The sequence below is a fragment of the Embiotoca jacksoni genome, unplaced genomic scaffold (genome assembly GCF_022577435.1).
Source record: "Embiotoca jacksoni isolate LCO1_2020_lvr unplaced genomic scaffold, fEmbJac1.0.p SCAF_41, whole genome shotgun sequence".
NCBI lineage: Eukaryota > Metazoa > Chordata > Actinopteri > Embiotocidae > Embiotoca > Embiotoca jacksoni.
In genome coordinates this window covers 3,122,483-3,147,482 of record NW_027185394.1, presented here as the reverse complement: position 1 = coordinate 3,147,482, position 25,000 = coordinate 3,122,483, and the positions used below count along the sequence as shown (strand labels likewise).

General features: G+C 38.7%; 3 protein-coding genes across 7 annotated transcripts in view; all 3 read left to right on the top strand.

Annotated features, from left to right (window-relative positions):
* Window positions 1-7,300, top strand: part of LOC138209906 (major histocompatibility complex class I-related gene protein-like) — an 18,075-nt gene extending 10,775 nt beyond the window's left edge. The window contains exons 4-8 of one of the 2 annotated variants that reach the window (XM_069168714.1): window positions 1-148; window positions 609-713; window positions 884-904; window positions 1,797-1,840; window positions 7,220-7,300. The exon at window positions 1-148 is cut by the window's left edge and continues 155 nt beyond it. In XM_069168714.1, the coding sequence (XP_069024815.1) occupies window positions 1-148; window positions 609-713; window positions 884-904; window positions 1,797-1,840; window positions 7,220-7,285 (384 nt within the window). In that variant the 3' untranslated portion in view covers window positions 7,286-7,300. Of the gene's footprint in view, window positions 149-605; window positions 714-883; window positions 905-1,796; window positions 1,841-7,219 lie in introns of both variants that reach the window. The other variant, XM_069168713.1, reaches the window with a different exon arrangement.
* A 416-nt stretch (window positions 7,301-7,716) lies between these two features.
* LOC138209908 (class I histocompatibility antigen, F10 alpha chain-like) lies at window positions 7,717-14,076 on the top strand. 2 transcript variants are annotated; one of them, XM_069168719.1, is made up of 7 exons: window positions 7,723-7,874; window positions 8,851-9,117; window positions 10,581-10,859; window positions 11,321-11,623; window positions 12,219-12,236; window positions 12,407-12,478; window positions 13,357-14,076. In XM_069168719.1, exons 1-6 carry the CDS (start codon window positions 7,823-7,825, stop codon window positions 12,451-12,453), a joined length of 966 nt encoding a protein of 321 aa, XP_069024820.1. In that variant the 5' UTR covers window positions 7,723-7,822; the 3' UTR covers window positions 12,454-12,478; window positions 13,357-14,076. The 2 variants fall into 2 exon arrangements, with proteins under 2 accessions (XP_069024819.1, XP_069024820.1); XM_069168718.1 differs by lacking the exons at window positions 12,219-12,236; window positions 12,407-12,478; window positions 13,357-14,076 and adding an exon at window positions 11,914-12,186 and having other exon boundaries at window positions 7,717-7,874.
* A 5,958-nt stretch (window positions 14,077-20,034) lies between these two features.
* The window catches only part of LOC138209949 (major histocompatibility complex class I-related gene protein-like), a 14,724-nt gene continuing 9,758 nt past the window's right edge, over window positions 20,035-25,000 (top strand). For 2 of the 3 annotated variants that reach the window (XM_069168777.1, XM_069168776.1), the window contains exons 1-2: window positions 20,056-20,195; window positions 21,226-21,486. In XM_069168777.1, the coding sequence (XP_069024878.1) occupies window positions 20,144-20,195; window positions 21,226-21,486 (313 nt within the window). In that variant the 5' untranslated portion in view covers window positions 20,056-20,143. Of the gene's footprint in view, window positions 20,196-21,225; window positions 21,487-25,000 lie in introns of all 3 variants that reach the window. The other variant, XM_069168778.1, reaches the window with a different exon arrangement.

The following is a 25,000-nucleotide window of genomic DNA, read 5'->3' as shown; positions in this document are numbered from 1 at the left end:
GATGGCACCTTCCAGAAGAGTGTCGACCTGGATCTCACATCTGTCCCACCTGAAGACTGGAAGAGGTACGAGTGTGTGTTTCAGCTCTCTGGAGTCAACGAGGACCAAATCACCAAACTGGACAAAGCAGTGATCAGGACCAATGAAGGTAAGACTTCAATCAGAAGGGATGAATGTGGGAAACACATTTAGTTTACTGTTACAGTTTTATTTAAATTAAATTTGAAGGCCTAAATCCTTTGTTTGCCAGTTTGGGATCATTATGTGACACATTCCTGTTTTTAATCACATTTAATTAATACAGAACAATGTCAATGATAAAAACTAAATTAAGTGCTTTTAAACACAAATTTTAAGACTTTTTTTCCGACCATGTTTCAACACAATTAAAGAATTATATCTTTATATATCTATTATAACACGGTACACAAATGAGGTCCAACAAAACGAATCGAGGAGACGTCGGCACAGACGCAGGAATTATGTTCAGATGAATGAAATCAAGCAGGACAAACATGTTGTTCCCTGATTATCACGTGAAGGTTCCTTTCTTATAACCTGCTTTGTTTCTTCCGGTGGTGATTTGTTTGTTGTTGTTTTATCAGCAGGGAATCACATCATCATCATCACCGTCATCGCAGCGGTTGTTCTCGTTGTTGTTCTCGTTGTTGTTCTCGCTGCGATTGGATTCCTTGTTTACAAGAAGAAGACGGGTGAGAGACCAAAACAGAAACTAAAGTTTAGACACACAGTTTCATGATAATATGACATGTCAAATGTAGGAGGGATTTTAAACCAGATCAAATAATTCAGGGAAAAGGGATTAGTATCCTTTCAATAACAACCATGACAACTGAAATGTTTTCCTTTATTTTTTTTTTAGCAATCAAACCTTATCTGCCTGGTAAGTAAAACCTTTTTAATTTGTCTTTTATTTGTCATATTTTTTGAGCTGACCTGTTTTTCATCAAAGGCGGCTTCCATTGAGTGTTAATTCGGGCTCATGACCTTCACCAAATCCCTGAAGACGATGATGATGGTGTAATCTTTCTCCCTGAAATTTAGCTGAGGCAAAGTGTTGTCTTGAATTGCATGATTGGTAATATTACAGAGTACCAACATTTGTAGAGAAAGTTATGGAAATGGCAGTAACAGTCACACTGGAGCAGCTCAGTTGGTAACTCAACCCGTTTTGATTTATTTTGTTCATTTTACATCTCCTACAGAAAGTTTAAGGAGCACAGGTTCATATCTATGTTTTTATCTCTCTGTGTGTCTGTCTGTTCATAAATGTTTCATGGCTAAATCATATCCATCCTCCTTTATTTGACAATTGTTGAGATCATTTTGTATTTTGTTCTTCTGAAGATTCTTCTCCAGGACGTCGATGACTGATAACTAACTGTTCTGTACTAACTCGGTCTGACACATCATGTGCAATGCATCTAGCCATCTTTGTGTGGTACTTCATGCTTTTAAAGAAAACCTCATTCTGCCCACTTTGAGCAGTTTCAAATTTTTAGTGTTTCATCTCATAGTTTCACCCATTTCTATTTTGATATAGATGTTTTTGAACTGAAACCAGTGAAAGTGATACCATCTTTCCTACTTGTATTTGGTATATATATATATATCATAGGCTCGTAACATTTTTGCAGAGGTCGTCAAAGCCTCGAGGTTTGGGCTGTGACAGTTGGTCCATATACTGCTGTCCACCTGTTTGTTTGACATAACTTGTCATGTCGTCTTGCATTTTTGTCTTCCACCTTAATGATGTCCGATTTCTTTTTCTCTAGATTCTGACACTTTCTCGAGATCCTCTGATGAGTCTTCAAAAAACGTAAGCAGCTCTACAGGCCTGATCAAGGCTGACTAACTGATGAGGTTTGCCTGACACATCATCACCAACATCTTTGTGACGATGTTTGTGTTTTGGAAAAGGAGTAAACATGTTTTATTACAGCCATGACACAACTTGTAATCCAGAACATATACAAAATATACTTCACGACCAAATTGAATTGAATAATATTTACATTTATTTCAAGTTATGCAAATAGTTTGGGGAGGTTAACATTTTTATATGGAAGATAACCTAAAATTTTGATTTGAAATGTTACAAGTAATATCTATTGTTAAATATTTTTTTTTAAAGATAATAAGCTGTTAACAACAATAAAAGATAGACATCATGTCAATAAACATGTAAAAGTAAGTCAATAAATACAATAGCATATAAGATCGTCAGGTCCTCAGGCAGATTGTTCCAGGAGCATAAAAACTAAAAGCAGTCTGACCAAATGTTATTGTCTTGACTTTGAAACAACTAAAAAAACAAATTGCCAGAGGACCTGAGAGATCATTTATTTTATAGACTAGAAGCACGTCAGACAAGTGGACAAGACGTGCTTGAAGCATTGACAGGTGAATAAACATTAAAGGATGTGTTTTATCCTTTGGTTGTAGTCAACACTCGGGCAGCGGAGATCTGAATCTGCTGTAAGGAGTTTAGTTTTTTTTTTTTTAGATACCATTCATAAAATTATAATAGTGTGCTCCTGATGATAAAGCTGCGACTGACTCCAGTCCTCTTTAACTCCGCTGAACAACAGGACAGGAAATGGATGAAGGGAGTTTTGCATCACTGTGGTGCTTGATGCTAATTAGTCGGTTATGATGACATCATTTGTTAATTTAATTCCCAGAAAATAACAGTAAAATCATGAAATTACAATATGAGGTTGCATCAATGCGCACGGACACAAAATTTAAGAACCAGTTAAAATGTGGTTTTCTAGTTGTAAATATTCTGCTTATATATTTTTGTTGAGATGATAAAACATTAAAGGTTTTGTTTCGATTGTAAGAAGGTTTGAGCAAATAATTTATGTCTTCAAGGCTTTTTGATGCAAGTTACTTTATTATTCTTTATTTGACATTACAGTTTAAGTTTAGCTGATATAATGAAGGGTGGTGTGATATTTGGTCGTTTTGAGGGACGAAGGCCTTTTCTGTCATGTAAGCATTTAGAAATTAAAAGAGAGGTGCTCCAATCACTTTGTGTTTGGGGTTATGTGGATTTAATTAAGTTGTATTGACATTTAAATCTATTTTTACGTGTGTTTTGATTCTCAATGAAGTCCCCAAATAATCCAAATTTCTGTCTCTGAATGATTTCATAAACACACACCTGTGAGTGCAGCTACGATTTCATGAATACTGAGTATTCACTGCTGTCACAGATTAAATAAACGTGGCTCTGTCATGTAGATGTTGATGTGTGAGTTTTCAATCATAACTGAAGAGGAAGTTTTGACTTTTTACCAGCTGACAAAAAAAGTAAGTGATGATTTTTTTTGTATAAGACTTGAACGGTCTGGTTAGCAGCTATTTCTAAAACGAGTGTTTGTACAATATTATATTCTCATAGTATGTTTACAGAAAGCTTGTGCTGTACGGTTACTAAAATAGAGGGACAAATATTCATATTTAAAGCCAACGTTAAACGTGTCCCACACCGGTCCCACATTGTCCCACACAAACATCCTCTTTGCTCCACATTTGGTTTGTTAGGATCTGGTCACCTTAAATCAAAGATGGGTCGATGCTCACCACTTCTTGAACAACCTGGTGAGTGAAGGAGCCAAATGTGCTGCAAACAACCAGAATTCAGTTGTAGTTCACTGTGTGTACGTTGGGTGTCGCTGTGCTGGTTTCTAGACCTCGGCTTTACACGTAGTAAAGTCTCTGTTGGGTTCTATTATTTTGATGTTGTGATCTATTGTTCTCCAGAGAAGATGTTAAAGCCGTGTTGTTTGTATATAAGAAATGATTTCATAAAAAATGAATCATAAGAAAGGTCAGTGTTGTTGTCGCGTGTTTAACCCCGGAAGGACAAAAAAGGTGTTTTTGTTGAAGGACTGTGGCGCTAAAGTAGTTTAGTGTTGCTGCTGGTTGTGTTGATTTCTCACTGGATACTGGACATGAATTCTCTGATGAAACGACCAACAAGGATTGTGAATCAGTAACGGAAGGAACAGTCTTCATATTGTTGACTCGACACAACGCGGAGTACTAATGAATACTAATTCAGGTCAACATGTCAACATACAATACAACTACACAAGGCCATCACAAAAAGTACATTTTATATCAGAAAAGGAAGAAAGACTAGAAGCTGAAAAGACAAACCTTTTACCAGAACTTGAATGCAGTCGGCCTGGTTTAAACATGTACAATGAGAAGTTCCTCAAACTCACCGCTAGATGGCGCCCTTTACCAAACAATAGTCAGGTAGGACTTGGTCAGGATGTGCTTCGGTTTGGTTTAAAATGCAGATTGTTTATTTGATATTTTAACTCTACTTGTATTTATTTTTATGCATTGTATCTGTTCTTATGCATCTCGTTTATTTTCTGTACTTTTAAATTGTTCCTTTATATCTGTTTTTATGTGGAACACTGCATGTAATTCTCATGTTGTAAAACTCTTTATTGTATGAAAGGTGCCATACAGATAAGGATTATTATTATTATTACTATTATTATTATTATTATTATTATTATTATTATTATTATTCGGTTCCTTTGCAAACAATGTCCTGCAACTGAGTTTTATCATGACTGCGGTTGGAAAATGTGGTTACTGTTCGTTAAGTAGTCTACAGATGATTTTCATTTCACCAAATGGGATATTTCAGCAGTTTTTATAGATGTAAAACCAGCTGTTCACTTTATTTATGACTTTCAAGCCTTACATGACTGAAGTTACACTGATCTTCTCCTGTGATTGTTTTTCTAATTGAGGATGAATGTGGCAACACAAGAAGGACAAGAAGGCCTGTCGGGACGAAACATTTGCAAATCATACCAGATCTGTGTCAGAAACACAAAAACGAAACCTAACTCCGACTTGTCCTGTGATTTCCCAGAAAGCAGCACAGAGAGATGTGCTGCTTTCGGCCCAGTGGTGACGCTCTAACACAACACTGCTACTGACTATCCTGCAGAGGCCACCATCATCACTTCTCCTGGAGCAGCAACAAGACATTAGTTCACAAAGTTGTATCCTGGCTGTTTCAGATCATTAAAGTTGTCATGGTTCATAAAAAAAAGAAAAGAAGCTCTACACAAACATGATCAATTCACATTCAGGAGATCATTCCTGCCCGCTGCAATCAGACTATACAATAACTCACCTCTGGCCAAATCCATCACACAACAATAACACCGTTGCACTGCTGTTTGTTTGTTTTAATTCATTTCACTGTTGTTTAGTTCATTTAAATTTAATATTATTCTATTTTTATTTGTATATAATGTGCATTTATTTTTATTAATATATATAATGTTTTTTTACTTCCTCTATTTTTTTATTGTCATTTTTATTGTTTTGCCTTGTATCTGCTGCTGTAACTTATCTATCTATCTATCTATCTATCTATCTATCTATCTATCTATCTATCTATCTATCTATCTATCTATCTATCTGGATAGAATACTATTTGCTGAATCAAATACCAAGTGACTGACAGGTATATTTATGTGTGTGCCATTTCAACATAACAAAGGAAGACACAAAATGGCTGCACAGGTGTTTCCACAGTAAAGGATGTGACTCAGTGACAGTCTGTGAGAGTGTGCGTCTAAGTTGAAGAGCATCACAACAACACAGCAGCTGCTGATGTGCTGCTTTCGGCCCAGTGGTGGCGCTCTAACACAACACTGCTACTGACTATCCTGCAGAGGCCACCATCATCAGTCCACCGAGTGGCTTTCCAACCAGGGCTGCAGTGAATGTCATGTTTAGTGCACTGATCTTCCCCATAAATACAGACACGAGAAATTAGTTTATCAATGAGCATTCAGCAAGTTCAGTCAGAGTATATTATATGCATATAATTAAGAGGATAGTTTCATTTCTGTGTTTTATAACCATTAATAGCCCCAAATTAAAACATATGAAATGCAGATAACATTAATACCCAAATGGTTTTGTGTGTGTTTGCGAGCAGATATGAATGGTTGACAATAAAAGAGGATTACAAACATGCTTCTCGTCACTAAGTTTTAAAAACCTACAATAACTTGAATTTAAACGTAGTTTGGGAATCAGTTTTGCAGGAAACTTCATAAAGCAACAATAGTAGAAATGAACTAATACAAAGCAGGGATTCTTCTCAGTAAGGTTCAAAGTTGACTGCTGAAATTAATCTGTACTCTCCACCTCCTCTTCTTCTTCTTCTTCTCCTCCTCTACTTCCTCCTCCTCTTCTTCCTCCTCTTCTCCACCTTCTTCTCCTCCTCCTCCTCCTCTCCTCCTCTTTTTCATATTCTCCTTTTTCTCCTCCTCCTCCTCCACCTTCTCCTCCTCCACCTCCTCTGCCTTCTCTTCTTCTTCTCCTCCTCCAACTCCTCTTCTTCCTCCTCCTCTTCTTCTCCTCCTCTGCCTCCTCCTCTTCTTCTTCTTCTTCTTCTTCTCCTCCTCCATCTCCTCTTCTTCCTCCTCCTCCTCCTCCTCCTCCTTTTCCTCCTCCTCTTCTTCTCCTGTTCCTCCTCCTCTTCTTCTTCCTCTTCTTCTCCTCCTCCTTTTCCTCCTCCTTCTTCTTCTTCTCCTCCTCCACCTCCTCTTCTTCTTTGTCTTCTTCTCCTCCTCCTCTTATTCTTCTTTTTCTTCTTCTCCTCCTTCTTCTCCTCCTCCCCCTCTTCTTCTTCTTCTCCTGCTTTTTCTCCTCCTCTTTCTCCTCTTCCTCCCCTCCTCCTCCTTTCCTTCCTCCTTTTCCTCCTCCTCTTCTTCTTCTCCTCTTCCACCTCCTCTTCTTCTCCCCCTCTTCTTCTCCTCCTCTTCTCCTCCACCTCCTTCTCCACCTCCTCTTCTTCTCCTCCTCTTCTTCTTCTTCTTCTCCTCCTCTCTTCCTCCTCCTCTCCACCTTCTTCTCCTCCTCCTCCTCTCCTCCACCTCTTTTTTGTATTCTCCTTTTTCTCCTCCTCCTCCACCTTCTCCTCCTCCACCTCCTCTGCCTCCTCTTCTTCCTCCTCCTCTTCTTCTCCTCCTCTGCGTCCTCTTCTTCTTCTTTTTCTCCTCCTCCTCCATCTCCTCTTCTTCCTCCTCTTTTTCCTCTTCTTCTTCTCCTCCTCCTCCTCCTCCTTTTCCTCCTCCTTCTCTTCTCCTCCTCCTCCCCCTTCTCCCCCTTCTCCTCCTTCTCTTCTTCTCCTTTTCAGCTGAACAGCTGGAGGTTTGAACCACTGGAGGGAGCAGCTCACCACTCTGCACTGCAACATCCCTGAGAAAACACTATTTGTTGATGTTTTGGATCACAACTGTTGTCAATCTCAGCTCAGTCACACAGAAATATTACTGCCCCCCCCCCCCCCACACACACACTGTGTTAATCTGAAGCTCAAAGGGACCTCTGACTGTCCAGAAATTAATACTTTCTGCATATTATGTGACATTTGTTTAAAAAAAAACATGAAACAAGGTCTGAGCAGCTTGAATTAAAACACTCCAGTCATAAATGTAAAAGTTCAGAGACCCCAACATGAAGCCCGCATGTCTTCACATCATTTTTACACCGGATGAAACAGCAGATTTGACTTTCTGTTTTCGTGGAGAACCTCAGTGAGGCTGTTTAACCCGGATTTAAGGGACGTTACACTCAGACTAAATTCCCATTGGCTGACAGGGAGGCTGATGGAGACACCTCTCCATGATCTGCCTTCATTTTAGCTTTGATTTTTGATCTGAATGCACGCAGTCTCCTTTCTGCTCAGAGAAACACACGTATTGTTAAGATATTAAGTATTTCGACACAACAAGTCATCATGAAGTCCTTCGTTTTTCTGCTTTTTCTTGGAATCCACGGAGCGACGGCAGGTGAGTTTTACGGTTTTTATGTTGGTTCATTGCAAGAGAGAAAAGCTCCATCTTTACGTACGAGTTCATATCGAGTTCAAGTTCAGCTGATATGGTCTCAGATGTTCCTTGCTTGAGCCTCAAGTCTATTTCTTAAGAGAGCTATTGATAGGTGCTTTTTTTTCTTTTATTCATTGATTTTCTCTTAAGAAGGAAAATGTGAGTGGTTTCTTTTCAAAACAGCACAATTACGCAAAGAAACATAAACGAGAGATTTAAAACTACGTGTTGCGGACACCAGTCATGTCACTCAAAATGTCCAGGAGAGGTCAGTGTGAAGTTCTTAGTGACAATAATCATCACTGTTATTGTAGCCTGGAAGATGCATAAATATAATTTCACAAGTCATTTTATTCAGGAGGTAATGTCTCGTTTTCAGTCTGGAAACATGTCACACGGGTAATATTACATGTACATGATCATTCAAGACTTTAGGTTTGAAGTTTTTATAGGCTGTATAGGTCTTAAAAAAATAAAAAATAAACCAGCCTTGTTTTAGACAACTTCCAGCGTTGTTGGTGTAATATTAAATATATCCACCAAAACATGTAAATAACATTATAACATGATATTTATGTTTTTCAGCTACTTTAGTCTAAACTTTCAAAACAAAGTTTCACACAAAATATAGCTAAACAATAATCAGTAAGACAGAGGAAGGTCATGTGAACATGTTTTAACAAAATTAAAGTGTGTGAATAGTTATATATGGCAAGTTTAATTTCTATTTTAAAAATAAATACATCTTTCAAGTCAGACTAATCATAATATTGATCTGAATTGTATTTTAATATATATTTATTGACTGTACAGCAGAAATAATTGGAATGTGTTAAATGTGCTCTGGCTGTAAAGGAAAATAACATTGCTCAGTGATTTATAAGACTATAACAGAAATCTGAAATCATTTAATCATTGATTTTTTTTTTCCTTGCAGTGATTCACTCTCTGAAGTATTTCTACACGGCATCTTCTGGAGTTCCAAACTTCCCAGAGTATGTGTCCGTCGGTTTGGTTGATGATGCTCAGATAAGCCACTGTGACAGCATCACCAACAGAAACGTACCCAAACAGGACTGGATGAAGGGAGCTGAAGACGAGGATCCACAGTACTGGGAGGGACAGACTGAGATCTGTGTGGGTGCCCAGCAGACCTTCAAAGGCAACATTGAGATTGCAAAGCAGCGCTTCAACCAAACTGGAGGTTTGTTCATGTTTCACATTTTACTGTTTTATGTTGTTAATTTTTAGTGGGTTGTTAGTAATTGATATTTATGTTGTGTTGTAGTAACACATGTGTGAACACACGTTGAAAATGTTTCATTCAGATCACAGATTTAAAAGATTTAACTCCACGACTCAAGAAATTTACTGCAGAACTCCAGTTTTGATTGGATTAACTTTATTTGACCACAGTGTGTCAGTGACTCAGTAAACATACTTTTCTTAAGTGGTAAAATATATATAGTCAATCAGTGGAAAATTAGTCAACAACACATTTGATCAATAATACATGTGAGTCCTTTATCACACAAAACTCCAAATATTTGCTTGTTCTTGTTTTTCAGAGACAAAAATTTTAAACTCTATTTATCAGTAATTGATTCATTAAAAAACATAATCAACAACTACAAGAACAATAAATTTGAACCCCAAACACGTCTTACAACTGCTGCAAAGTAAAAGTAGTCCACTAATAAAAAATAAAGAAATGTGCCATTCAGAAATGTGACTCAGCAAAACTTGTGAAATGCAAACAAATGTGATTTTGTCCTAATTTGCATCAAAGATCACATCTTGTCTTGTAGTTTATGTTTGTTATTTTTGGTTTGTATTCCTGAGTTTTTTTCATCACATGTCTCACTTTTCAACAAAGAGATAAATGTTGGAGGGGCGGGGCTTCTCTCTACTGGTTTCTATTCCTCAGATAAACTGTCACATCCTGCAAGTCGTTCTGGGAAGTGACCAAAGATCTGTGATGTGTTCAGTGTTCAGACAGCAGCACTCACTAAAAGATTAATTGACTATAAATATTTTCTATCAGATAATCATTCAACTCTTTTATCAAACAAGATGTTGTAAATTTTCTGGTTTAGTTTTTTCAAATATGGAAATTTTCAGGTTTTTTTTTTCTGTTTAATCTAATTTTAGATTAAATACTGTTAAATGTTGGTTTGAGGATTTGTCTGCAGGCTCAGAGGACGTCATGATGTTTTTTTCACTGGTTCTTTACACTTCACATTGTAAACAATGATTTATTTACTCCAAAAGTCATCATTACATCATCAAAAATAGAATGAATAATTAGCTGCAGCTCTAAATATGATGTAGAATACAGATTAAATGAGATGAACTCTTCTGTCCTGATACACAGTGTGTCTGTAACAGAGAAGAACTACAGATGAACTTTACCTGATCATCCTGTTCAATCAATCAACACTTCATCCATTAGTTTAGGTGTGTGTGTGTGTGTGTGTGTGTGTGTGTGTGTGTGTGTGTGTGTGTGTGTGTGTGTGTGTGTGTGTGTGTGTGTGTTATTGTGTGTGTGGTGTTTTGTATGTGTGTGTGTGTGTGTGTGCGTGTGTGCGTGTGTGTGTGTGTGTGCTGTGATCTCACTCTGGTTTAATGCTGTCTCTGTCTCTGTCTCTGTCTCTGTCTCTGTCTCAGGTGTCCACATTTACCAGGTGATGTACGGCTGTGAATGGGATGATGAGACTGAAGAGGTTAATGGATTTGATCAGTACAGTTATGATGGAGAAGACTTCTTATCCTTTGACCTGAAGACAGAGACATTTATCGCTCCACAACAACAGGCTGTCATCACCAAACACAAGTTGGACAACAACAAAGCTTTGATCGCACAGAAGAAGAACTACCTCACCCAGATTTGTCCTGAGTGGCTGAAGAAGTATGTGAACTATGGAAGAAGCTCTCTGATGAGAACAGGTAGAATCACATGACCTGCTGCAGCTTCATGAACACAACAGTCTTCATTTGCCTCCTTCTGTTTCTAACCAGCAGTAACATCACAGTAAACATGAACCAACATACAAAGACCCTCTGTGTCTCCGTTTACATCCATTTACTCTTCCTGTGGTTTTCTCTCTCTCCTCTTTGCCTCGCTCTCCTTTTCACCACATTTTCTCTCTCTCTCTTTCATATTTATGACCACTGTTTTCCTCCAGTTGTGTCTTTCTGTCTGTCCTTTCTAACCTGTCTCACTCCCTCCTCATGTCTCTTTCTACGTCTTTCCTTCTCTTCTGTATCATCATTCCCTTTTATTTGGTACATTAAATGTAATAATATGCGTAACTACAGTCTTCAAACTACATTAAATCAAACAGAAACAGTAACATTCATATTTACTTCATAATAATATAACTATAAACTGTCTGTTGTCTCTGCAGAGCTTCCCTCAGTGTCTCTCCTCCAGAAGACTTCCTCCTCTCCAGTCACCTGCCACGCTACAGGTTTCCACCCTGACAGAGCCATGATGTTCTGGAGGAAAGACGGAGAGGAGTTTCATGAGGACGTCAACGAGGGAGAGATCCTCCACAACAACGATGGCACCTTCCAGAAGAGTGTCGACCTGGATCTCACATCTGTCCCACCTGAAGACTGGAAGAGGTACGAGTGTGTGTTTCAGCTCTCTGGAGTCAACGAGGACCAAATCACCAAACTGGACAAAGCAGTGATCAGGACCAATGAAGGTAAGACTTCAATCAGAAGGGATGAATGTGGGAAACACATTTAGTTTACTGTTACAGTTTTATTTTAAATTAAATTTGAAGGCCTAAATCCTTTGTTTGCCAGTTTGGGATCATTATGTGACACATTCCTGTATTTAATCACATTTAATTAATACAGAACAATGTCAACAATGAAAACTAAATTAAGTGCTTTTAAACACAAATTTTAGGACTTTTTTTCCGACCATGTTTCAACACAATTAAAGAATTATATCTTTATATATCTATTATAACACGGTACACAAATGAAGGGAATCACATAATCATCATCACCGTCATCGCAGCGGTTGTTCTCGTTATTGTTCTCGCTGCGATTGGATTCCTTGTTTACAAGAAGAAGACGGGTGAGAGACCAAAACAGAAACTGTGTCTCATATTATCTTTTATGTAAAAGTGAAACAAACACACTTAAAATAGTTTCAACCAACATTAAGCGATGTAATTCTCAGCTCTACGGTTTTAATGATAACAGGACGATGCGAGGGAGAAGTGAAAGGAAATAAAAATAATGTACAACAACTATTAACAACTGAAATTATTTATCTTTTCATTTCAGACCAGCGCCCTCCATCCCGTAAGTAAAACCTGTTTGGATTTAGTTTTCTCTTATCTCACATGTATTATAGCTTAAAAAAACATTCTGTATTTTGTCCTCCAAATGTTTTTTTTATTGTTGTCTGTTTGTTAAACTGAGGTTCAGTTCAGAGCTGCATGTGGACTAACAAAATGTTTCTGACCTTCCAGCTGTGGAGAACCGTGAGGTCCAGCAGCAAATGCTTCCAACGGCCTAAATGACAAACACAACCCTGCACACAGGTGAGCTGCTTCATATGTTGAAGAAAGTGTCCTTGTAACATGTGTAGAGGAACCGTACGAGTGTTTCACTGTCAAAACCTCGCTGACATGTTGGAGTTAAATATCTGTAGTGAACAAAATCTCTCCGTCAATTATATTTTCACAACAAACGCGAAGCTGTTTTATGTTAAGTGAGAAAAGGTTTGATAAATAATAACTTTAATATCAAGATTTAGAAAAGCAACAACACCAATTTATCAAAATGGTTCAACCAAAATAAAACAAACAATTGTGCCTCAAAAGCAAAACAGTTAAATACTTATATGGATCTTTCATATTTTAGTTCTTCATGATACAATAAATACTCAGTTTTGTGCAATCAAATTCTCTCTTTGCTATTATTTTCTGTTATAAATCATCTTTCTTTCTTCTTTTTTTTTCTTCTACCCGCTGATAGAAATTCAGAGGAAATAAAACCAAAACATGAATTGACAAGATATTTTTCAAACACATAAATGGTGACAAAAATTATTTTGATGACATATTGAAAGGTGGATTTTCTTCTGGTAAAATATTTCAACATTGATAAATGAATTAAGGATGATGAAGTAAAACATTATCAAACATGTTCCATATAATCACAACGGAGTTCAAACAAATCTAAAACAAATCCACATTACTTCCAGTTTTTGTATGTTTCTGGTGTTGGGGTTCTCTTGTACATCAACAAATCAAGCATCAATATTGATGATACAACACGGATGAATTCCCCTTTTCATAAATCCATATTCCCAGCGTGTTGGGATACGTAGATGTAAACCTTTAGATAACATGCTGCGTCCTCTGGAAGCAGCTGATGTAAACGGGAGCCTTTAACCAGCCTGTGTTTGTCCGTGTAGATTCTCCATCTGTGACACTCCTGATGATAAAGCTGCGACTGACTCCAGTCCTCTTTAACTCCGCTGAACAACAGGACAGGAAATGGATGAAGGGAGTTTTGCATCACTGTGGTGCTTGATGCTAATTAGTCGGTTATGATGACATCATTTGTTAATTTAATTCCCAGAAAATAACAGTAAAAACATGAAATTACAATATGAGGTTGCATCAATGCGCACGAACACAAAATTTAAGAACCATTTAAAATGTGGTTTTCCAATTGTAAATGTTCTGCTCGTATATTTCTGAGGCGCTGATAAAACATTAAAGGTTTTGTTTTGATTGTAAGAAGGTTTGAGCAAATAATTTACGTCTTCAAGGCTTTTTAATGCACGCTACTTTATTATTCTTCATTTGACATTACAGTTTAAGTTTAGCTGATATAATGAAGGGTGGTGTGATATTTGGTCGTTTTGAGGGACGAAGGCCTTTTCTGTCATGTAAGCATTTAGAAATTAAAAGAGAGGTGCTCCAATCACTTTGTGTTTGGGGTTATGTAGATTTAATTAAGTTGTCTTAACATTTCAATCTATTTTTACGTCTCAATAAAGTCCCCAAATAATCCAAATTTCTGTCTCTGAATGATTTCATAAACACACACCTGTGAGTGCAGCTACGATTTCATGAATACTGAGTATTCACTGCTGTCACAGATTAAATAAACGTGGCTCTGTCATGTAGATGTTGATGTGTGAGTTTTCAATCATCACTGAAGAGGAAGTTTTGACTTTTTACCAGCTGACAAAAAAAGTAATAGTGATGATTTTTTTTTGTATAAGACTTGAACGGTCTGGTTAGCAGCTATTTCTAAAACGAGTGTTTGTACAATATTATATTCTCATAGTATGTTTACAGAAAGCTTGTGCTGTACGGTTACTAAAATAGAGGGACAAATATTCATATTTAAAGCCAACGTTAAACGTGTCCCACACCGGTCCCACATTGTCCCACACAAACATCCTCTTTGCTCCACATTTGGTTCGTTAGGATCTGGTCACCTTAAATCAAAGATGGGTCGATGCTCACCACTTCTTGAACAACCTGGTGAGTGAAGGAGCCAAATGTGCTGCAAACAACCAGAATTCAGTTGTAGTTCACTGTGTGTACGTTGGGTGTCGCTGTGCTGGTTTCTAGACCTCGGCTTTACACGTAGTAAAGTCTCTGTTGGGTTCTATTATTTTGATGTTGTGATCTATTGTTCTCCAGAGAAGATGTTAAAGCCGTGTTGTTTGTATATAAGAAATGATTTCATAAAAAAATGAATCATAAGAAAGGTCAGTGTTGTTGTCGCGTGTTTAACCCCGGAAGGACAAAAAAGGTGTTTTTGTTGAACGACTGTGGCGCTAAAGTAGTTTAGTGTTGCTGCTGGTTGTGTTGATTTCTCACTGGATACTGGACATGAATTCTCTGATGAAACGACCAACAAGGATTGTGAATCAGTAACGGAAGGAACAGTCTTCATATTGTTGACTCGACACAACGCGGAGTACTAATGAATACTACTTCAGGTCAACATGTCAACATACAATACAACTACACAAGGCCATCACAAAAAGTACATTTTATATCAGAAAAGGAAGAAAGACTAGAAGCTGAAAAGACAAACCTTTTACCAGAACTTGAATGCAGTCGGCCTGGTTTAAACATGTACAATGAGAAGTTCCTCAAACTCACCGCTAGATGGCGCCCTTTACCAAACAATAGTCAGGTAGGACTTGGTCAGGATGTGCTTCGGTTTGGTTTAAAATGCACATTGTTTATTTGATATTTGAACTCTACTTGTATTTATTTTTATGCATTGTATCTGTTCTTATGCATCGCGTTTATTTTCTGTACTTTAAATTGTTCCTTTATATCTGTTTTTATGTGGAACACTGCATGTAATTCTCATGTTGTAAAACTCTTTATTGTATGAAAGGTGCCATACAGATAAGGATTATTATTATTATTATTATTATTATTATTATTATTATTATTATTATTCGGTTCCTTTGCAAACAATGTCCTGCAACTGAGTTTTATCATGACTGCGGTTGGAAAATGTGGTTACTGTTCGTTAAGTAGCCTACAGATGATTTTCATTTGACCAAATGGGATATTTCAGCAGTTTTTATAGATGTAAAACCAGCTGTTCACTTTATTTATGACTTTCAAGCCTTACATGACTGAAGTTACACTGATCTTCTTCTGTGATTGTTTTTCTAATTGAGGATGAATGTGGCAACACAAGAAGGACAAGAAGGCCTGTCGGGAAGAAACATTTGCAAATCATACCAGATCTGTGTCAGAAACACAAAAACGAAACCTAATTCCGACTTGTCATGTGATTTCCCAGAAAGCAGCACAGAGAGATGTGCTGCTTTCGGCCCAGTGGTGGCGCTCTAACACAACACTGCTGCTGACTATCCTGCAGAGGCCACCATCATCACTTCTCCTGGAGCAGCAACAAGACATTAGTTCACAAAGTTGTATCCTGGCTGTTTCAGATCATTAAAGTTGTCATGGTTCATAAAAAAAAGAAAAGAAGCTCTACACAAACATGATCAATTCACATTCAGGAGATCATTCCTGCCCGCTGCAATCAGACTATACAATAACTCACCTCTGGCCAAATCCATCACACAACAATAACACCGTTGCACTGCTGTTTGTTTGTTTTAATTCATTTCACTGTTGTTTAGTTCAGATAATTTAATATTATTCTATTTTTATTTGTATATAATGTGCATTTAAAAACAATTTAAGAAGTGATTAAATGAAGCAAATTGCTGCGTTTCAAATGATGTACTTCCCTCAGTGTGCTCACGTGTTTGGACACTCTCAGGTGTTAGGACACTCTCACGTGTTAGGACACTCTCAGGTGTTAGGACACTCTCAGGTTTTAGGACACTCTCAGGTGTTAGGATACTCTTAGGACACTCTCAGGTGTTAGGACACTCTTAGGACACTCTCAGGTGTTAGGACACTCTTAGGTGTGAGGACACTCTCAGGTGTGAGGACACTCTCACGTGTTAGGACACTCTCATGTGTTAGGACACTCTCAGGTGTTCGGACACTCTCAGGTGTCTTCCTATTCTCCTCTTCCCCCTCCTCTTCTTCTTCTTCCTCTCCACCTCCTCTTCTTCTCTTCCTCCTCCTTTCCCTCCTCCTTTTTCTCCTCCTACTCTTCTTCATCTTCTTTTCCTCCTCCACCTCCTTTTCCTGTTCTTCTTCTTCTTCTTCTCCTCCTCGTCATTTCCCTCCTTTTCCTCCTATTTTTCCCCCCCATCTCTCCTCCTCTCCACCTCCACCTCTTCCTCCTCCTCCTGCTCCTCCTCCTCCTCCCTTTTGTGAGTTCCCCAGTTCAGACCATTTGCTCCACCTCCTCCTCCTCCACCTTCTTCTCCTCCTCCTCCCCCTCCACTTCCTCCTCCTCCTCCTCCCTTTTGTGAGTTCCCCCGTTCAGACCATTTGCTCCACCTCCTCTCTGCGGCTCCATCAATGTGACCCATGTGATCTTGTGCAGAGGATTGTGGGTAAGAACATCCAGAGTAGCATGCTGGCCTGCAGCCTGCAGAACAGGACCAGCTGTAGTAGAACATCCTGGTACCTTTGTCTTCCTGAACTTCACACACTATGACCCTGTACCAAATGTCACACACTTCTTCCTCCTCCTCTTCTTCTTTCTCCTCCTCTTCTTCCTCCTCCTCCTCTTCATCTTCTCCTCCTCTCCTTCTTCTTCTTCCTCTTCCTCCTCCTCTTCTTCTTTCTCCTCCTCCTCCACCACCTCCTCTTCTTCTTGTACCAAATGTCACACTTTTCCTCCTCCTCCTCCTCCTCGTCCTCCTCTTCTTCTTTCTCCTCCACCTCCTCTTCTTCTTGTACCAAATGTCACACACTTCTTCCTCCTCCTCTTCTTCCTCCTCCTCCTCTTCATCTTCTCCTCCTCTCCTCCTCCTCCTCCTCCTCTTCTTCTTTCTCCTCCTCCACCTCCTCTTCTTCTTGTACCAAATGTCACACTTTTCCTCCTCCTCCTCCCCCTCCACCTCCTCTTCTTCTTGTACCAAATGTCACACACTTCTTCTTCTCCTCCTCTTCTTCTTCTCCTCCTCCTTTTCTTCTTCTTTTTCTTCTTCTCCTCCTCCCTCTCCTCTTCTTCCTCTTCTTTCTCCTCCTCTTCTTCCTCCTCCTCCTCCTCCTCTTCATCTTCTCCTCCTCTTCTTCTTCTTCTTCCTCCTCCTCCTCCTCCTCTTCTTCTTTCTCCTCCACCTCCTCTTCTTCTTGTACCAAATGTCACACTTTTCCTCCTCCTCCTCCTCTTCTTCTTCTCCTCCTCCTTTTCTTCTTCTTCTCCTCCTCCTCCTCCTCTTCTTCTTCTTTCTCCTCCTCCTCCTCTTCTTCTTGTACCAAATGTCACACTTTTCCTCCTCCTCCTCCTCTTCTTCTTTCTCCTCCTCCTCCTCCTCCTCCTCTTCTTCTTCTTTCTCCTCCTCCTCCTCTTCTTCTTGTACCAAATGTCACACTTTTCCTCCTCCTCCTCCTCTTCTTCTTTCTCCTCCTCCTCCTCCTCCTCCTCCTCTTCTTCTTTCTCCTCCACCTCCTTTTCTTCTTGTACCAAATGTCACACTTTTCCTCCTCCTCCTCCTCTTCTTCTTTCTCCACCTCCTCCTCCTCCTCCTCCTCCTCCTCCTCCTCTTCTTTCTCCTCCTCCACCTCCTCCTCTTCTTCTTTCTCCTCCTCCTCCTCCTCCTCCTCCTCCTCCTCCACCTCCTCTTCTTCTTGTACCAAATGTCACACTTCCCTTTACTCACTCTCAAATGAAGCTCTCAGATATTCGTGCTCTGACTTGTGTGGTCCTTGAATATTGACGGGTGGTGTTGTCTCCAACCACAGAAATATAGGAGCTGTTTCTGAAAACCCGGTTAATATTTAGATGTTGATCTGGTGTTTATTGGCGCTTAATCTCTTCAAAGCATCCAAATGTTTGTTTTAAAGATGTTGTAGGTCTCCTAGTCTGCCTGCAGGAGGCGCTGTCACACTGACAGCTCAATGGGAAACCCAGGTATTGATCAGCAGTCAGCAGGAAGAGCTTCTGTCCACCAGACTTCTAACCACAGTGTCATAAACAATATGAGTCCAGCTTTATTAAATCCTGTAAATAAAGGATTTAACACAGACAGTATTGCTTTGATTGTATAACATAAATAACACCGTCCCAGCTGGAGAAGTCCAACTGAAACTCTACACCGGCGATCAAGTGCTTCAGAAACATGGAGTGAGAATTAAAATGTAAAGAGTACCAAAGCGAGAGCGAGTGAAAATCAGCATCAAGTGTTCAAACATCAACAGTGGCGTTAAATTTCTGTGCAGTCAGCAGTTTTCAGCGTCCACAGCTCCACATGAGGTCAGGAGGTTCAGCCTGTCACTCAGAGCTGATCTGATCTGATCAGGAAACAACTTCTTTCACTCTCTTTCTGCTTCGGTTTTATTTCTTCTTCACTCTGGCCACAATAAACACCCAACTTTCACTTTTGTAGTTTAACCCACATTTTTAGCGAGATGAGAGTATTGATCATTGAGATTTGATCGTTTTCAACATTGATGAGAAACTCTACAAAACAATAAGGAGGCCTTTGGATGTCTACGATGTCATTATCAAATAATTAAAATATGATTTGTTGTTTAAAGGTCTAGCACAGCTGGTTCTTGTGGTTTTCAGACTGCATAACGTTGATGATTGTACCACATTAAAAGACATTAGTCGTATTTGTCAAATATATTTTTGGTACTCGGAGCAGTTCTCCTGGAAATCAACAAGTGCTTCAGCTACAATATAAATTCACGCTCGGTTAACAAGGTCACAACATTTGTCTCTTTTCTCACCAGTTAGTAATACATTGCATTTTATTTATTTGTTATCACCATGAATGGAAATCATTGCGTTTGCCTCTCAGATATTAAATCCTATAACTGTAACCTGCCTCAGCAGTAGGAAATAGAAAAACAGCCTCATGTCCGGCATCAACAGAGGTGTTAGATTTGTCTTTAGCCAGGCACTTTTCAGCATACACAGGAGTCTTCTTGTTAGACAGAGTTTAACTGACCTGTTGTTGACTTTCCTAAATATTCATTTATAAGCTGTTTCATAATAAGCCCAACTGCACTGTGGCATCTCTGCTGCACGTTATTGCAAGTGGGAACCACAAGAGGGAGCAAGTCAGCACATTTCCTGTCGTGTCAGTCACGACCAGGTAACGACAGAAAGGACACTTATTTGTAAATATGTTTGTTAACCCAGGTCGATCAAAGAGGAATAGAAAACAATCAATGATAACACACCGTTTCATCCCCTCAAAATCCAAAGTACTGATCCGTAGCTTGTACTGACATCAAACCTTCCAGAAAATCAAATCATTTCAGATCATTACTTTACAAATCGTGCCACATCTGAATGATTCAGCATGACATGGACTATGTGCTGCAAAGTTAAACACCAATGTGCTCCGTCCTCATCTTTTACTTCAATTTGTATTTCTTGTTTACTTTCGTTTACAACCTCAGTGAATAAGTTTGACCCAGATTTAAGTGACGCGGGACTCGATCTAAATTCTGATTGGCTCAAAAGAGGTTTAGTTGTGACGCTCCTCCGACCGTCACCTCAGTTCATCCCGGGAGTTGGTGCAGGAGGTCCTGCTGTCTCTCTCTCTGTGGACACCTCGCTGTGCTGATTACAACTTGGTTGGTCTGTTTTTGAGTGTCCACATCACAATGAAGGTCCTGGTGGTCCTGGTTCTCCTGGGAATACACAATGCTGCGGCGGGTAAGTCCGACTGTCTTGATCATTTGGAGGTGAACTCAGCTGGTCTACTTTTACTGTTGTGTCGCCGATTATAATCTGTAATTCCGGTTTGATCGAAAAACCGCGCGAAGTAATTAAAGTCAAATAAATACAGTAAAGTCGAGAATAGGCTGGCCTACTTTAGACATCTAAGTTAAGGAGATGTTGATAGCTATACAGCCTGTAGTTACACTTTCATTTTGTTTTCTTTTTTTGTTATCTTGTTTTATTATTATTTTTATATAAACAGTAAATAAACATCAACACAAAGTTCATCGTCGTTTTTTAGCATATTATTGCATTTCCCGCCCGATTAAAATGTTTATGATTTTAGTTTAACTACGAGGTAGCAACGCCTTTATTTCCAAAAATCAGGGGTGCAAATCAAATGCAAATTAAGGACATTGGACAGAAAACACAGGAATGCAAGTGAATCTTATTGATGTCGTTTTTATTCCCCGTGTATTTGTTCCATTGTACAAAACCTTCTCTGGACGACACAACTGAAACTCGTAATGTTTTAAAGGCAAACGATGACTTCATGTTTCCGTTGATGCTCAAATGCCCTCCTCGCTTATATGTCACCTGGAAAGTAAATAGGCCTCAATAAACAAGATAGAAAATAGAGATGGAAGAGAAGCCTGGTGTCGAAATCCTGATGAATGTATAATCTGTCTAATCTCTATCTCAGGATGGAAATACGTTATTTGAAAGTCACATTTAAAATACTCAAAGTGATGTATTGTTTTTGTATTTCATATCCAAACTATTTATAAAGTGGTTTTAGGTCGTCTACAGTTTTGACAGATGTATTGATTTGTAACTATATGCAAATGAAGTGGAAGGATATGATTAATAACAATATATTAAAATAATAATAATAATAATACATTGGTTATAATTAGTGTTGTTTCACATTTGTTCCTGTTGCAGCATGTTTGAGTTTAGAGTTTGATGATTCTCTGTAACCTGTTGTTCAAAAGACTGATTCTGTGTTTTCTTTTTGCCACAGTCACACATTCGCTGCAGTACTTCTACACGGCATCATCAGGAATACCAGATTTCCCAGAGTTTTTAACTGTGGGTATTGTAGACGGGCAACCCATCTCCTACTACGACAGCGTCATTAAACAAGAGATTCCCAAGCAGGGCTGGATGGCCGAGACTGAAGGACCAGAGTACTGGGAGAGACAGACGCAGAGGTCCATTGGTGACCAGCAGACCTTCAAAGGCAACATTGAGATTGCAAAGCAGCGCTTCAACCAAACTGGAGGTTTGTTCATGTTTCACATTTTACTGTTTTATGTTGTTAATTTTTAGTGGGTTGTTAGTAATTGATATTTATGTTGTGTTGTAGTAACACATGTGTGAACACACGTTGAAAATGTTTCATTCAGATCACAGATTTAAAAGATTTAACTGCACGACTCAAGAAATTTACTGCAGAACTCCAGTTTTGATTGGATTAACTTTATTTGACCACAGTGTGTCAGTGACTCAGTAAACATACTTTTCTTAAGTGGTAAAATATATATAGTCAATCAGTGGAAAATTAGTCAACAACACATTTGATCAATAATACATGTGAGTCCTTTATCACACAAAACTCCAAATATTTGCTTGTTCTTGTTTTTCAGAGACAGGAATTTTAAACTCTATTTATCAGTAATTGATTCATTAAAAAACATAATCAACGACTACAAGAACAAAAAATTTGAACCCCAAACACGTCTTACAACTGCTGCAAAGTAAAAGTAGTCCACTAATAAATAATAAAGAAATGTGCCATTCAGAAATGTGACTCAGCAAAACTTGTGAAACGCAAACAAATGTGATTTTGTCCTAATTTGCATCAAAGATCACATCTTGTCTCGTAGTTTATGTTTGTTATTTTTGGTTTGTATTCCTGAGTTTTTTCATCACATGTCTCACTTTTCAACAAAGAGATAAATGTTGGAGGGGCGGGGCTTCTCTCTCCTGGTTTCTATTCCTCAGATAAACTGTCACATCCTGCAAGTCGTTCTGGGAAGTGACCAAAGATCTGTGATGTGTTCAGTGTTCAGACAGCAGCACTCACTAAAAGTTGATATTCAAGTTATTTCCACCGTCTGCTTTCATCACTGATACATGAAACCTCACTCTGACATTAGATAACTATCACTCTTTAATATTATGGGTTTTCATGCTGTTTTATTAAAGATCTCCGACCAAACTGAAAATCCTCATCGGTGGAACAAAATGTCCAAATGTTCCTGTTTAGTTGAGAAATGCAAACAAATGAGTTTTGAGATGAGAGTCAGCGTGTGTTGATCAGTTTGACAGTCTGAGCTGGTTAAACCTCCGTTCAGTCCTCTCCTGCTCTCCTCCATCACCTCTTCTGTCTTTTCATGTTCACACTGTTTACCTGCTCTCAGTTCATTATTTCTCTGTTTCTGCTGGCAGACAAACAAATGAGCATCAACAGTGATTTAATTGAGGCTCATAAATGTTGATTAAAGCAGGAAAACTCCTGAACTGTTGTTCTGAGACACAGAAATGATGCTGTTATTCTCTACATTCATTAAAAACACACCTTTTCTCATCAATCTGTTTCTGGACACACTAAAATGACAGGAAGTGATTGTTAGCTTTTAGTCGACTCCATTTTAGTCCATGTTGTCAGGTTAGAGTTGGACTGCTGAGGCTGTAGGAGGATGTCCAGCAGGAGACATGAAGACATGAAGACATGAAGACATGATCCTCCTGTTAGTGACTGAACAAACAGTAAAAAGGAGAAAACCTGTTTTATTATCCAGCAGCGACAACAAAACCCAAAACTACATCAAGTGTCTGCTCACAGTGAAGCTCAGCCGTTAAAACAAATACTATATCCTCTCTGAAGCGTCATTTTCTCCACCTGAAACCAGAGTTATTTTCTCCAGATGGTATTAAACACATGTATAAAATATAATAACGGTGTCGTCTGGCTGCTCAGACAGAGTCCAGCGTCTGCAGCAGCTTTCTGTCACCTCTCAGCCTCTCTGTGATCACACAACACAGGTGTTGTTCTGCAGCTGTATTCACGTTTATTACGTCCGACGGCTTCACGTTCATATAAAATAGGGATTTAACAGCGTCTCGGCTCCACAGTGCAGAGTTACAGTTCACCTGGTTAGCGGCTAACGTTAGCATGGATGAGCCGCCATCAAATCACTGTTAATACTCATTCAGTTGTCTGATGACAGAAGCAGAAACATAATGAAGTGATAGCAGCTAAACTGAGTGTTTCTTAACATTCAGTAAGATTGTAGTTGATGAAGGAGAGCAGGAGACTGATCGGAGGTTCAACCTGCTCAGACTGTCAAACTGCTCTTCAACAGGTTTTGTTGGTTTTCTGAACTGAAGAGGAACCAAAGAAACATTGAATTATTTTCTCCTCTGATTATTCCTTTCAGTGTGGTTCAGAATCTTTAGCAACAAAACACCAAAACACATCACGTCCAACAACATTTCCAGATGTTCAGAGCGGACGTAGCTAAAGAGCCAACAAACGAGCTCAGAGGCTCGCTAGCGGTCGCTCACGATAAATGTCAGAGTGCTGTAGATTTCTGAACTTTAACTTCACGCCAGGTTTTCTGTCGTTAGCAGCGAGGTCTTCTCAATAAATCAGGGACAAACTGACACTGCAAATAACTTCAATTTCAACTTGTAGAAAGTGATTGTGTCTGAACGCTGACAGCATTCAAGTTCTTCAGAGAAGCACGAAGAAGAAACTGTGACTCACAAACCACAAATAAGAAACACAAAGCAAAAGAGCGACAATACGAGCTGCGATCTGACACGAGAACCACGTTTAGAAATGATTTGGGTTTCACTTCATGATGGATGTTTTACAATCCACATTTTATTGGACATTTTGATGAAGCAGTTGAACTTCCTAAAGTTCAGTCTCCGTTCCATGAACTGTACTGTCCTGATCACAGTTGGTTCATCATGATAAATATGGAGTTGGACTACAGTTTGGATTAGTTCACATTTACTTGACTGCAGTGTGTCTTTGTCAGAATAAACATATATAGAGCTGAAATGATGAGTCAAGGAATCAATGATTTCATCAATACAAGATTAATTGACTATAAATATTTTCTATCAGATAATCATTCAACTCTTTTATCAAACAAGATGTTGTAAATTTTATGGTTTAGTTTTTTCAAATATGGAAATTTTCAGGGTTTTTTTTCTGTTTAATCTAATTTTAGATTAAATACTGTTAAATGTTGGTTTGAGGATTTGTCTGCAGGCTCAGAGGACGTCATGTTGTTTTTTTCACTGGTTCTTTACTCTTCACATTGTAAACAATGATTTATTTACTCCAAAAGTCATCATTACATCATCAATAATAGAATGAATAATTAGCTGCAGCTCTAAATATGATGTAGAATACAGATTAAATGAGATGAACTCTTCTGTCCTGATACACAGTGTGTCTGTAACAGAGAAGAACTACAGATGAACTTTACCTGATCATCCTGTTCAATCAATCAACACTTCATCCATTAGTTTAGGTGTGTGTGTGTGTGTGTGTGTGTGTGTGTGTGTGTTATTGTGTGTGTGTTTGTGTGTGTGTGTGTGGTGTGTGTGTGTGTGTCTGTGTGTGTGTGTGTGTTTGTGTGGTGAGCGTGTGTGATGTGTGTGTGGTGTTGTGCGTTTGTGATGTTTGTATGGTGTTGTGTGTGTTTGTGTGTGTGTTATTGTGTGTGTTGTGTGTGTGTGTGTGTGTGTGTTATTGTGTGTGTGTCCGTGTGTGT

Excerpts from the sequence above, each read along its gene's own strand:
- LOC138209908 (XM_069168718.1), top strand. The coding sequence starts at position 7,823 with ATGAAGTCCTTCGTTTTTCTGCTTTTTCTTGGAATCCACGGAGCGACG. Across the intron at positions 9,118-10,580 it reads GCGCTTCAACCAAACTGGAG|GTGTCCACATTTACCAGGTG; the intron begins GTTTGTTCATGT and ends TCTCTGTCTCAG. Across the intron at positions 10,860-11,320 it reads AAGCTCTCTGATGAGAACAG|AGCTTCCCTCAGTGTCTCTC; the intron begins GTAGAATCACAT and ends TTGTCTCTGCAG.